The following is a 14330-nucleotide window of genomic DNA, read 5'->3' as shown; positions in this document are numbered from 1 at the left end:
CTGTGATTCCAGTATTCAGGAGGCAAAGGCAAAAGAATCATGAATTTTAGGCTACATCAGGCTATTTATCAAGGTCATAGTCAATTTGTGCTACCTTGTCTCCAAGAAACAATTTGAATATATCTGTATAATATCTAGAAAATAGCTATATCTATTCATCAAAATATTTATCTCTCATTATCTATTGATAAGAAAAGAGAGCATTTGCTTTGGAAAAGCCAACTCAATTCCATTGTTTTTTGAAGTATAAGTTTGTTCTAATCAGGTGGAAAGTTTGTTGAAATTCAAGCTAAACTATTTTCATTTGCCTGGAGTATATGACTATAACTGTTATATCTGAAGAGTTCTGATGAAACTTGTATCTATTTCTGTTTTGTAGTTTAAATACATTTGTAGTTTTAAGTGTACTTTATAGAATTTGATTTCTGTGAGAATTACAAATGTATTTTTTATGTCAGAAAAAATATACCCTAATATTTTTAATAAAGATATATGCTTTAGACTTAGTGGAAGTTGTTTTATGCATTTTTTGTTTGAAAATTATGTTGTAGCTCCTCTTATAAAATCTTGCATTGTTGTGAATCATTTTATTATTGCAATTTATGAGCCATCAAAGAAAAATATAAATTTGTAAAACATGTTTTATATTTCTACTTGAAAACAATTATTTATCTGAGTGCCTTTGGCTGGGATCATTTTCCTAATTGACATTCCAAATAGAAGTATTTTTCTCCAATACTTCATTAAATAGGGCAAATATCCATAACTATATCTGCAAAAAATGACAGTCAGTAAATATTATAATAGCTCAGTGAACTATTTTTGCCCATACTCAATGATTGATCTCGTTTTGACCAAGTCCATTCCAGAAGAACTACAAAATGGCGAGGGATTTGGATATCTCATCATGCTACGGCCAGTTGGCTCAACAACCTGGACCAAAGAAAGGGTAGCTCTTGTGGAATCTTCAAGGTTTGTTTACAGAAATGAAAGCATCACACCCCTCTCTCCCTTTGAAGTCAAAGTGGGTGTATATAATAATGAAGGAGAAGGATCCTTGAGTACCGTATCCATTGTCTACTCAGGGGAAGATGGTAAGCTGTCCTCAGCTCTGGAATGACTTTCCTTGAGTCTTATGTATGTGCATGATGCTTTGGGCTGTCCAAGGTGAAAATATCTTTTATCTGATGGTAGAACCTCAACTGGCTCCAAGAGGAACTTCGGTCCAGAGTGTCTCTGCTTCTGAAATGGAAGTTTCTTGGAATGCTATTGCCTGGAATAGAAACACTGGAAGAGTGCTGGGCTATGAGGTAATCCATATTGGTTTGACTTTCCCTGTGAATGCACCAGCTCACTACCCAATAGCTTCTGTATGCAGTTCTGGATCACAAACCCAGCTCTTCGCATGGACTCACAGCTCCATTAGTGAGCTGTCTCTTTCTATAGCAAAATACCTGACTCAACTTAAAGTCAGAATTATTTGGCTCACAGTGTAGAGAATTCCAATCTATGGATTACACCCCTAGTTCTGTGGCCTGCGCTGAAGAGGCATAGTAGGAGCACCTGTCAGAGTAAGCTGGGAAACAGGAAACAGAAAAACAATATCTGTATTGAAACAGGGATTGAGTTCAGGGTCTCAGGATCTCTTTCAGTACATGTTCTCTATGACATAAATGCCTATCACTAAGACCCACCTGCTAAAGGTTCTACCACCACCCAATAGATCCAGGGCTGATAACCAAGATCCCAAAACACTGGAAGTTTCCAGATCCAAACTATAGTAATATAGAAAGAGGAAAAGAAAAAAAATGAAGGGAAAGGCATCTTTCTAGGTGATCTTAAGCAAATTAATTGGTAAATAATGGCCACAAAGAAAGGCATACATTCTCAGATAAGTAGAATGAGGATGTTCTAGGGAGGTGCTATGTAATATCGCAGCTCTTGTCAACCATCATTCACTGATTTTGTTTATAGGTTTTTTTTGATAAATTGTTATTATAAAGGTGAAATTTCTTAGGAGGAGAGATTTTATGGTAAGTATTCTTGACACAATATGATTTTTTTAAATGATAAGGAAGTTTCTCATATTTAGATACTCAAAATGCATCCATTCCAGTTTATAGGGAGAAATGAAGTCAAATCCTGATGATCTTAAACTGTAGGAAAAATTTCACAGAGAAATTTGCTCTGGAAACTGGAATGTAACTTGGGAAAAAAACGTAATCATCTCTGAAAAGGGAACTAAGTGACCAAAAAAATTCGGTTTCTATCAGAATTCTGATAAATTCTGATTCATTTACTCAATATAGAATGAAGTAAATCATGTATTTGTGACACTGTTCTCACAAAGTTAAGAGATGAGAATGTGGAAAGGGAAATACTATTAGTTATTAATTATTTACCATTTGAAGGTACAACAATTCACAAAATAGACAATGTGTTTTATTGTGTTTTAAAGCTACAATAAAAGTACAATTCTAATCATTGACATTTTTCCCTTCCATTCTTTTTCTTTTTTTTTTTTGCCAGTTGTGGGGCCTGAACTCTGGGCCTGGGCAGTGTCCCTCAACTCTTCAGTTCAAGGCTAGTGCCCTACCACTTAAGCCACAGTACAACTTCTGGCTTTTTCTGCTTATGTGGTACTGAGGAATTGAACCTAGGGCCTCATGCATGCAAGGCAAGCACTCTACCACTGAGCCACCTTCCCAGCCCATCCTTCCATTATTTTTCATTCTCATGAATCCTCTAATCTAAACAAACTTTTCTATTCATATGATAACTGTCATACCCAGTCTGTGCCTAGAAGGCCATACCTCTAAGGGGAACCTTGCTTATTTTTCACAGCTCATCTGCATCCCCCTCTTCACCAATCAGGAAAGGTTTTCTTCATGTTTTTATCTCTTCTTTGGACTGCATTCTATGCTTTCTTTTCACATATATATTCTAACGTCCAAACTAGAACTAAACACTATATTCTTTTGTCTTGTTCTAATATCTCTTAAAACAACAAGAATGCATAGCAACTGATCAGTATAAGGTGAACTATTGATTTACTTGTGACTCAAAGAACACTGTAAGAGATGGTAAGGTTGCAAAATGTAAAAATTTGATTGATGACATGGAACCTGTTTTGACCTGTCTTTCTTACGTGTCCTTTGTTAAAGCGGATATAGTTATATAGTTCATAAATTAGATGGTTCTTGGATTAAATTATTTTGGTACTCTTCAAAAGCCCAGGTTCTCTGAAATTTCATCATATTTGTTTATCCACATACACGATTTCTTCTTTCCATTCTATAAGTGTTCAGCTGTGATGATTTTGTTGGGATTGATATTGCCATTTTAATTGAAAACTCAAGTTTTGTTTTTTACATTCCCAGACCTCCTTGCATTTGGTAGTTGTTGAAAAGTAATGACTTGTTTATTCTTTATTTTTAATAATCAGATTTTATACTGGACAGATGATTCGAAGGAATCGATGATTGGTAGGATTAGAGTCAGTGGCAATGTCACAACCAAGAACATCACAGGGCTGAAAGCTAATACGGTCTACTTTGCTTCGGTTCGAGCTTATAACACTGCTGGGACAGGGCCCTCAAGCCCTCCAGTCAACATCACCACCAAAAAGTCTCGTAAGTACCCAGAGCATGAGGTTTATGTATTACAAGCAACATACTGTTCGTCAATGTCTGTTCCATTAGTTTACCAATTGGTTGGTTGGTCAAAAACATTTGGGCCTTAATTGTTAAAACTCTTTGGGAATAATCAAAATAAAATCTTCTGATGTTACATTAAAGCAAGAACTTTGAGTATTAACTTATCTTGTTCTTTTACTCCTGTATATTAAGAAAGTACAGCCAGTTGAAAAATATTTGAAAATCAAGTGATATTAAAGGTTACTTCTTTTCTATACATGTATGAATGGAACTTAAAATTATGCCAGTCAACAAGCCCTAATTAACAAATTTTCTAGGTATACATGGAAAATTTGAACCAGTCTCCAAAAACCTGCATGTATACCAGTTCTCTGCATGTCACTGATTTGTGACCTGAGGCTAGGACATGACATTTGTTATGCTGTATTTTTTTCCTTCCTTCCTTCCTTCTTTCCTTCCTTCATTCCTTTCCTTTCTTTTTCTGTCTTTTCTTTTTCTCTCTCTCCTTTCTTCCTTTCTTTCCTTTTTTCATTTGTTTGTTCTTTCTTCCTTCCTTTCCTTCTTTCTTTCTTCCTTTCTTTCTTCCTTCCTTCCTTTACTTCCTTTCTTTCTCTCTCTCTCTCTTCTTCTTTCTTTCTTTCTTTCTTTCCTTCTGCCTTCCTTCTTTTCTTCCTTCCTTCCTTCCTTCCTTTCAGTTTTCTACCAGTTCTGGGGCTTAAACACAGGTCTGAACATTGTCCCTGAGATTTTGTGCTCAGGCCCAGTGCTCTATCACTTAAACAACAGCTCTACTTCTGCCTTTTTTAGTAGTTACTGGGTGATAAGAGTTTCATGGACATTACTGCCTGATCAGGCTTTGAACTGTAGTCCACAGATCTCTGTCTCCCGAGTGGCTAGAATTACAAGTATGAAGCTGTAATTAAATGGAAATCTTCCATTATCATCTTTCTACATTGTCAATGAAGCACAAGTAAAGAACTGATCATGAGAGAACTTTGGAAAATATGAAGTGTTTTAGAATTGTTAGAAGAAGGAAACAAATGAAGGAATAGCTTCTAGGAGTTGTCTGTGTATAGAGGTTATTCTGTGAACCAGATTTTCTACACTTTACCTAGCTTAAGACAGGATGGGCTCTGAGCCATTCTAAGAGATGGGTTGGCTACAGATGCAGCTGTTTTCCTTCCCATTTTACATGATGGGCTAAGTCAATGAAGACAATGTCAGTAACTTTGTTATGATTTGCTTTGATGCTTCTTCTGGAATATTTAGCTAATCTCAATTTCTGGATGGAAATCTCCAATTAGAGTGCTCAGACATTTAATTCTTGCTGGTTGAGATGCACCAAAGCCATAAAAACTCTTCATGGAGTTCATTTGCTATTTCACACAAAATCAAGGGTGATTAGAAATCTGTAAGGAGTGTGTGTGTGTGTGTGTGTGTGTATGTATGTATGTGTGTGTGTGTTGTCTGTGTGTGTGAATATACATATATATATATATATGTATATATATTGCTAGTGCCAGTTCAAGCATTATATATATATAATATACTATATAATATGTATAATATGTATAGTATATGTATATGTATGATATATAAATATGTATCATATATAGCATATATACTATAGTACCAGTCTTGAACCTGAACTCAGGACCTGGGTGCTATCCCTGAGCTTTTTTTTTGGGAGGGGGTCCAGTTGTGGGGCCTGAACTCTGGGCCTGGGCGCTGTACCTCAACTTTCAGCTCAAGGCTAGCAATCTACCATTTGAGCCACAGCGCCACTTCCACCTTTTTTTTTCTTTTTGCTTATGTGGTGCTGAGGAATCGAACCTAGGGCCTCAGGCATGCAAGGCAAGCGTTCTACCACTGAGCCACCTTCCCAGCCCCTCCCTGAGCTTTTTGTTCAAAGCTAAGCAATCTACCATTTGAGCCTCAGCTCCACTCCTGGCTCTTTTTGGATGGTTAATTGGAGATAATAGTCTCATAGTCTTTCCTGCCCAAGCTCTCTTTGAACTGCAATCCTCATATCTTAGCTTTCTCAGTAGCTAGGATTATAGGTATGACTACCAGCACCCAAATTGCAAGAATAGTATTTGTAAAAACCTGGATACAGGTATTCTGATAAATTTCCAGATATTTTAGTATACTTACTGAGCCAAGACTCAAGTCAACTTTTATTATACATAATAAGACCTGCTAGTTTAAGGCCTATTCAGGCCTAAGAAAAATGAAGTGCTAATTTACATCAGTTTTCACATATAAGAAATACTTAAAGCCTCAATAAGATTTCATTTATAAACAATATCCTTGCCATCCCTGTTACAGTGAAATGTTCTTCCTACTGCTTTATTAATGTCCCAGATTTTCCTCTGTAATGTATTTTCATTGATCAGCATTGATTCCCATAACTTTGGCCCACTGCAAGTCAGTGCTGTAGCTAGAATGGGACTCCAGAGGGAGAGAAGTTTGGGTGTGAATCTAGGATCTGCCATATACCGTCTGTGTCACAGGTCTAATTATTTGATCACTCTGAAACACTTTCTCACAGGAAAAGCAGAACTGATAGTCCTAACTCCTAGAGCTTTGTCTGAGGTCTAAGCACTGTAGCATATACCAAGGTGACTCTGAGACTGACAAACATTGAGGGTTTAGGCATGATTACTTGTATTATATGCCTTTCATTGTGATTTCATGATCTTTAACATCTTTTTAAAGTAGGAAAGCCCAGCTAGTTTCTGGTTGTTATGTTTCTTGCAGAAATTTTCATTAAGGATCTTGGAAGGATACCCAATGCCTAGATGAGAAATAGCTTTAATGAAATCTTGAAGGTAGTCCTGATTCAAGTGCTGTCCTTGGACCTTGATTTCCCTTATCCTTGAGATGACATCAAAATTACCTCTGAATAATGGCAGCCAAAAAAAAAAATACATCCATCACACTTTCAGACCGCCATCATCAAGATTTTCAATCTGGTTATCTGATCTTTCATTGTAAAGTCTGAAAATGCAGAACTCACACTTAGGAAAATTCCCATTATGATTCACCAAACAGAAGACAGAACTTTTCTTTTTGAAATAAGGTCATTCGTGCATCCAGTCAAGAAATAGCACCTCCCAATAGCCACACACAGGGATTTTTGCCTTTGGCAATTTTAACTGGGGAGATAATCTAAAACAAGGGAAAGACAAAGAGATGAAGTAATAAACTGTGGAAAAATACCACAAAGAAAATAAACAAGAGGCAGAGATGCTTGTAAGAAGGTATACCTTCTGTGAGCCAGGCTGCATATTTGAATATGACATAAGAGTTCTGAAGAGCTACAGGCCAAAAGGACATCCACATTAAGGAATAACTCATGTAAAGCTAAAGCTTCTTTTGTTTGTTTGTTTTTGATGGTAGAGAAGGGACTCATACTTGCAAAGGAAGGACTCTATCGCTTGAGCATGACTCCAGCTCCATAAAGTTCCTCAAAATGCAGTTATTACTATCAAGGATGGTAATGGTGGTATTTTTACCATTAAAGAAATAATGATGAGTACCACACTAAGTGAAAACCATGCGTTTCTAAAAGACAACTGAGGAGACAAGCAAATCGACTGTGAGCCATGCAGACAACACTTGCATGTGATTTAAATTTACTATGACAGCATGGAAAAATATTTACATCAATTGCAAGAGGAAAAAAGAACATAAAACAAACAAAACACTGCTTATGTAGACAGTCCTATTCTGCGAGAGTAGCACAAAGTGTTTGCAAATTTTGTCTCAATTTGGCCCCTGACTTTGACTGACTAGCAGGCTGTACTAGATTCTTTCTTGTTGTAAATATGCAATCAATCCATATTTAGACATAAAGGAAACATTAAGCCTTTATTCCATCTTACACTTATGTTCTTTCTCTCTTTCCCAAATGTCAACCCCATGCTGTTACTTAGAAGTGTAACATAAGAAGTTGTTTTTGAATTGAGTTCACAGTGTGAGCTACAGCTGAATATAAATGCCATCTACAGAAAAATTGATTACAGGGAAACCATTAGAGCTGTGGAGGGCTAGTTTAATGTTCCTCTGTCATTTGATTAATAGAAAAAATGATTTTGTCTCTGGGAAATTGCCTGCAAAAATCAAACCAAAATAGAAGAGGGGCTTGTGTGTTGTGTTTACTATTCAAAAAGTTGGTCTGAACGTCATTGCATGGGTTTTCATATTTTCTTGGGACAGTGATTTATGTTTTAGGTGATAGAAATTTTAACTTATTAGAGACATATGGAATATACTTTAATCAGCCACATCTATCCAGAATTGTTAAGAGTGCTGATGTTAAGGTGATAACCATCTAAAGCAACCTGCAGATTTTTTTATTAGATTTTTTAAATAGATATATGGCAGTAACTTCGTAAAAAGTACCCATAGATAAAGATGAGAAAGGCTTCAAACGATGAAAACTTCCCAAATAATTAGCTAAGCTGTCATTTTATCTTCCTTTCTCAAAGCACATAAAGAGCTCAGGTAAGAGCAATGCCACTTAGGCACAATCGTGAATGTATGTTAATTATATTTAAGAAGTGAATCATTTGCAAACTTGAGGATCATACTTTGGCTGACAATCCACTTTAAGCACAATTCAAAAGAATGTTTTTGTCATAACATCACAGAGAGAGCTGCCATTGACTGCAGTTCCTGAGATTTCTAATATGTACCACTAATGAAATAAGGAATGTTTTATATTTTATTTCATATAAGCTAAGAATTTTATGAAGTGGGAGTTATCAATCTCATTTTATAGATACAAATACTGGGGCTCTTGCCAAATTCAAATCTATTTGACTTCAAAACCAAACTTTTCATCCCACCTCCCCTACAAAGCAAGATAAATACAGTATTATAGATAATCCATATACTTCACTAGCCATACTAACATACTCAGTAGTCATAGAACTTGTCTTGTATTTTTTTTAAACCTGTGGTATGTTTTACTTCCTGATAAATGAAGGAATGAATGCAGACAAGTTAATGCCATGATTACTGCCAAGGTCACAAAAGTAGTCTAAGAAGTTGGTAAAATCCAACTCTGCTTCCTTACCAGTTGCTTCTTCAATATACTGTATGCATAGTGCAGAAAGCAATATGTTACCTCTAAAATAGTCAGACAGCCAAAAGACACCACAATAAATATAACTTTTAGAATCCATCACTACCATTGCTGTTGAAGGAAAGACTTTTTTATCTTCTCTCTATTGATTGTATTGTGTTGTTATTGTTAGTGCTTAGAGAACAAAGATCAAAGAAATGAATCCAGAGTATAGTAGATAGCAAATTAGGTTGCTTATGGCTGAGATGCTTCTTGAAAAATAAGGAAAGACAGTTATAAACTTCCTGTTGGAATCAGTCCATTAGAAGACATCAATGCATTGACAGGCAAGTATCAATTGTTTAAAATCACAGAACATGAAGTCTTTAAGGTTTGAATTTGCAGAGAAACATTCCAGGACGTAGTCAATCCCATTGGCCTAGTCTATCTCATAAATGGGCTGCTATCGCCCCATCATGGCAGTGATCCTGAGTCTTAGCCATGATCACAGGGAAGCATAGTTAATGGACTGGTTACACTCAGTCACCTCTGAACAGCCCCCATTCCAGTGCACAATCACAACAGCCGTGAGATACTGCTTTCTAAGCAGTTTTCATTAGGAAGCTGATTTCTTCTAGTGAGTTACTAAAGACCTTTGACTTGTTTGCCCCGACTCACTCACTAATCATTGTGCTAGTGATTGTTGTTAAGAGTAGAACAAGGTATAATTTGTGGAGGGGAAGGGGAAAAAACAAATCATTTAAATAGGGATACAGGTGGACCCATTGCAACAATGAGATGTACATGTCTTTATGTTGAAAAATGAACTTTACAACTTTGGCCGGAGTGGAGTGTGGGGAGAAGGTGGGATATGGGTGTGGGGGGGTGGAATATGGAAAGGAATGAGAAGGGGAAACAAGGAGGAAGCAACAATGCTTGATAAGAAATGTACTCATTATCTTGCCCATGTAATTGTAACTCTCCTGCACGGTATTTTCATAATAAAAAATTTTAAAAAAGAGTAGACCAAAGAACATGTCCACAAGAAATTTAGAGAAACATGCTGGCAAGAGCTGCGGTAACTCCACATGACAAATCCCTAGGAAACATAAGCTGAGTGCCATGAGAATATGGAGAAACATTTGTCAACAATCCATCATATACCAAGTGTGTCAAAATGACTTCATGAAGAAGAGTGATGGGCGTGGGAAACAAATGGAACAGGGGTCAGCAGTGTAAGATTGCCTACATGTAATAAGATCAAAATAGTCCAGGAATGCATTAGAGATTGGAATGCAGTCAGTGCAAAATTCCAAATGAAGTAATTCCATTGCTATCAGTATTGTAAAGAATTAAATATTATTATGCTCATTTGGCTTCCCATATATGTATATATATACACACACACACATACATATATATGTATATATATACATATATATGTGTATATATGTATATATATACATATATGTATATGTGTATGTGTGTGTGTGTGTATATATATATATATATATATATTCCAGACAGTTTTATCTTTTCCTCAGCTTTATGGCTGAAGTATTGTATAAATCTCTCCTAGTTCTTCATTGTTGTTGTTGCTTTTGTTTATTTATTTAATCTCAAAAGTAATCATGTAGGTGCAATTCTCTGAGAAACTGCAAGCTGTCATGAGCAAACACTGGACTGAAAACCAAAAGATCAGGATGTATATTTAACTCAGTCACTTATTACCTGTGTGCTGGATAAGTTCAATTTAGGTGATTATAATGTCTCTAGTTGCATTAGATCTGTTAGTTTGGAATGGTTATTCTATATCTTTCCTTCTTTATTTCCCACCATCTTTCTCCTCCAAGAATATAAAATTAATATCAAAAACTAAAAGGCATAATTTTGGTTTAGAGTTCCCATCATAGAGGGTAATCAATAATTTCATAATGTTTTTTACTATTCTGGGTTCCTGATAGCTCTATTTATATTAAATAGCATACATCTTTCTCAGTGTGCAGGAATAGTTGATTGACCTAAGATAGATATATGGCTAAATTACTTCATAGACTTTCCTGTAGGAATTTTAGTCTGGGGTTTGCCTGAGTATAGAAAAATTCAAACTTCAAGTATTGTGCAGTTACGATTTCTGGAACATACATTGAGACTAATTGAAGGTGGTCTATACAGCAATAAGAACATGCAGGAGACACATACGCAGAAGAGAGAGAAATGTCTGGGCTCTGTGTGTGTGTGTGTGTGTGTGTGTGTGTGTGTGTGTGTGTGTGTATTTGATGCATTGTGTTAAGTATTCAAAAAGTTTTCTCTATATTGTTCATAATTTATTCTTTTGCTTGAAGTATCTTGCATTTTCTGTGTTCATTACTGTTAAAGACTACTAATTAAAGTGGTCATTAAATTAATGTGGTAATGTAAAAGACTGCTAGGGATGTATTTGTGTAGGTCTGTGTGTATAAAAGGTTTACAACTTGAATTTGGTTCACACACTCATTAATTACCAAATGAAACACTAGATAATAGGACCTTCCATCTCTGAATATGTGATAAATGAAAACACTCAATAGGCATGGTTAGTAAATTATTCCTGGACATTCATTAAGCCATTGTTAATATATAAGTCTGGGAAAATAGACCACCCCAACTGATCATATTTGCTTACTCTGATGAGAATTAGGATGATACTTCAAATAACATTAAAAACCATTCTAGCTCATTCTGTGTGAAGCACCCGTGTTTGCTTTTCCTAAGGATGTAGGCATGGCACAACGACCCTGAATAACAACTCATTTGCATCTTCGATTATGTCTTAAAGCTCCAAGCCAACCACCAGCAAACATTGCCTGGAAGCTGTCAAACTCAAAGTTATGCTTGAACTGGGAGCATGTGAAAACCATGGAAAACGAGTCTGAAGTGCTGGGTTACAAGGTGAGTAGGTAGTTTTCCCTTTAGTCAGATAAATTATGTTCCCAAGAAATCAGATATACCATTGCCATGTGAAACTATGAAAAAATTAATTGTACAGAGGCCATTTCTGCCTTCAAATTCTCCAGTGAAAGGTTGTATGGCCTCATCACGGAACATCAAAAAGCAAAGGTGTGCATTGAACAGTATTGCTTTTCTCCACATGATACACTTTGCTATGATATTACTTGAATACTAGCTGTGAGCTTAGAAAGAGGTCAAAGATTATGTTCCAGTAGCATCTCTAGAATGCCAACCACAGGGTGTTATGATATTTTAATGGTATGAGGGGTAATCTAACCAGAGCGTCTTGGCATACACATAACACATCATTTCCTTCCATGGTAATGAGTATCAACTCTTGATAGAGGAATAGAGTCACACAGTTAAAATAATCCCAAACTGGACAATACCTTGTCACAGTATGCACCAAAGAAGATAACATCCAACTATTTAATTAATAGAAATGAATCTACTGGTGTTCCCAAGAACTGCTGTTCACAAAGAAGAAGTTTTTCCTTAAGAACACATAAGCTTAAAGAAAGACACCATAGAATATTTCCATGTCAGGAATACCTCCATATTTATATGCCCAAATTGTACATGTCCTATCATGGTTGTCTGCAACTCACCCTCACATCTGTTATTAACTTTATTTATACTTTATTTATACTTTATTTATATCTTTAGATTCTATATCGACAAAACAGACAAAGTAAAACTCACGTTTTGGAAACCAACAACACGTCAGCTGAGCTCCTGGTTCCGTTTGAAGAAGACTACTTGATTGAAATAAGAACAGTCAGCGATGGGGGAGATGGAAGCAGCAGTGAAGAAATTAGGATTCCAAAAATGTCAAGTAGGTTGAGTCAGATTTGAAATCCGGGCATCTGCAGCCAGCAATCTAGGCTCTAAGAAATTTTCTGATTCTTGATTAATTGCTGAGAAAAAAAAGAAAGAAAACTAAAGCAATTGGCCATACTTCCATTTTTTTAATTGTGAGCCAGAGGTGATGAACATGTCTATCATCGACAGTCTTCGTGTTTCCTCACTTAAAAAAAATAAATTTTATGAAGAATCATAAAACAACTAGATATCTGCAGCATGGTTTCATGAGTCAGTTGATTGGAACAAAAATGGGATATTTTTGCATGGATTCTAAAAGGTGTGTTTAGAGTGGAAATGGTAAATGAAATACATGCACCTTCTTATTTCCATATGCAGGGGGGGGGCATCAGCCATTGGTCCTGGCAGCATCCATACTACATTGAATTCAATGAGCTTCCCTAAGCAGGCCAACACTTGCTACTCAGCAATAATTTACTTACTCTATTTTGACTAGAAGAAGCCACTACTCATCAGAATGAAACTCTTGACAAGTGCAAGGGCTAGCTGTCCAAATATTGGTCCATTTTTAATCTGTCCTCCACATTAATCTTTATCATACATTCTGTCATTTCTCTTTTGCATTTTTACCTCTAAGACAGATACCTGAGGACAGAGGGTAAAAGCACTTCCTAAAATTAAATACAACGTAAGTGAAATGTAATAAAATAGAGCGTGAGAAGGGCAATAGCAGTTTGTATTGTGTGACTTGAAGCAATCTGTTCAGCAATTTTGTTTTATCTCAAGTCCTTTTTTTTTTTCATATTTTGCAGGTTTAAGTTCCAAAGGAATTCAAGTCTTAGGACCAGGCCATCATTTCCTGTGGATTGTTCTGATTTTTTACTCTTTTGCTATTCACCCATTTACACGATGAATAAAAGCATAATCTTTGGGAGTTTTCTGAAAGTAAATCATTCTGCCCATGTGGTCTCCAGCCTCTCTCATAAGACATATTCTTAATACTGACTTGTTTGGAAAGAAAACAAAATGTATATTATTAAGATCTTGTAAATATCTATGACACATTAATAAAAAAAGTTTTAAGCACTTTGGAATTCTTGAAGTCCACACATGGCTCCCTGCATGGAAGGGTTCTAAACTACTCTGGGAACAGGGCACTGATGTGTTGTCTAAGTTAATTACATGAGGAATATAAATAATGTCCTGTAATACTCATGAGCGATGAGAGGTAGGTTTAAATCTATGCACATTTTATAAGCTCCAGAACATTTATTTCAGTATTTCAAATGCTAACCCTATTTGAAATAAAATTTCAAATAGGGTTAGCATTTGAAATACAATATGATTATCTGTTTGTAGTAGGGATTGTTTAAAAATAGACATAATTCCAAAGCATGGCATATTTTTTTAACCTCTGAATCAGATTGGAATAAGAAATGTATGTCCAGATATAAAATGTTTGTTTTACTTGACTCATTTTTTAGAAGTTTTCATAACAATATTGACAGAAAAAAAATGCTTCATGGAAAAGAAATAAATGAAAGAAAATGAATTCACCCCTAAAATTTACCCTTTAACAATGATAATATGTAGGAAGTAATTTACTATGACACATTTTTACTCTTCAAATGAGTTTTATATTATCCTAAGATAAAGTTGTATGCATGAATTTCAGATAATTACTATGAATTGGCAACCCTGTATATGTGGACTTCCTTTTATGCCATAGATCAGTTTGGGACTAGAGTAGTTTGGCCAGGTTCTACATTTTGGTCAAAATGTATTTTTAT

At 35.7% G+C, this 14330-nt stretch overlaps 1 protein-coding gene across 1 annotated transcript in view; it reads left to right on the top strand.

Annotated features, from left to right (window-relative positions):
• The window catches only part of Cntn6 (contactin 6), a 252515-nt gene extending 238927 nt beyond the window's left edge, over positions 1-13588 (top strand). Inside the window, exons 18-23 of the mRNA XM_013010399.1 lie at positions 860-1094; positions 1195-1310; positions 3446-3632; positions 11546-11658; positions 12385-12553; positions 13353-13588. Of these exons, the coding sequence (XP_012865853.1) occupies positions 860-1094; positions 1195-1310; positions 3446-3632; positions 11546-11658; positions 12385-12553; positions 13353-13453 (921 nt within the window). The 3' untranslated portion in view covers positions 13454-13588. The remainder of the gene's footprint in view (positions 1-859; positions 1095-1194; positions 1311-3445; positions 3633-11545; positions 11659-12384; positions 12554-13352) is intronic.
• Positions 13589-14330: the final 742 nt, after the last annotated feature.

This window comes from Dipodomys ordii, unplaced genomic scaffold, assembly GCF_000151885.1.
Source record: "Dipodomys ordii isolate 6190 unplaced genomic scaffold, Dord_2.0 Scaffold12, whole genome shotgun sequence".
Classification (NCBI taxonomy): domain Eukaryota; kingdom Metazoa; phylum Chordata; class Mammalia; order Rodentia; family Heteromyidae; genus Dipodomys; species Dipodomys ordii.
This window is presented reverse-complemented; position numbering and strand designations above follow the sequence as displayed.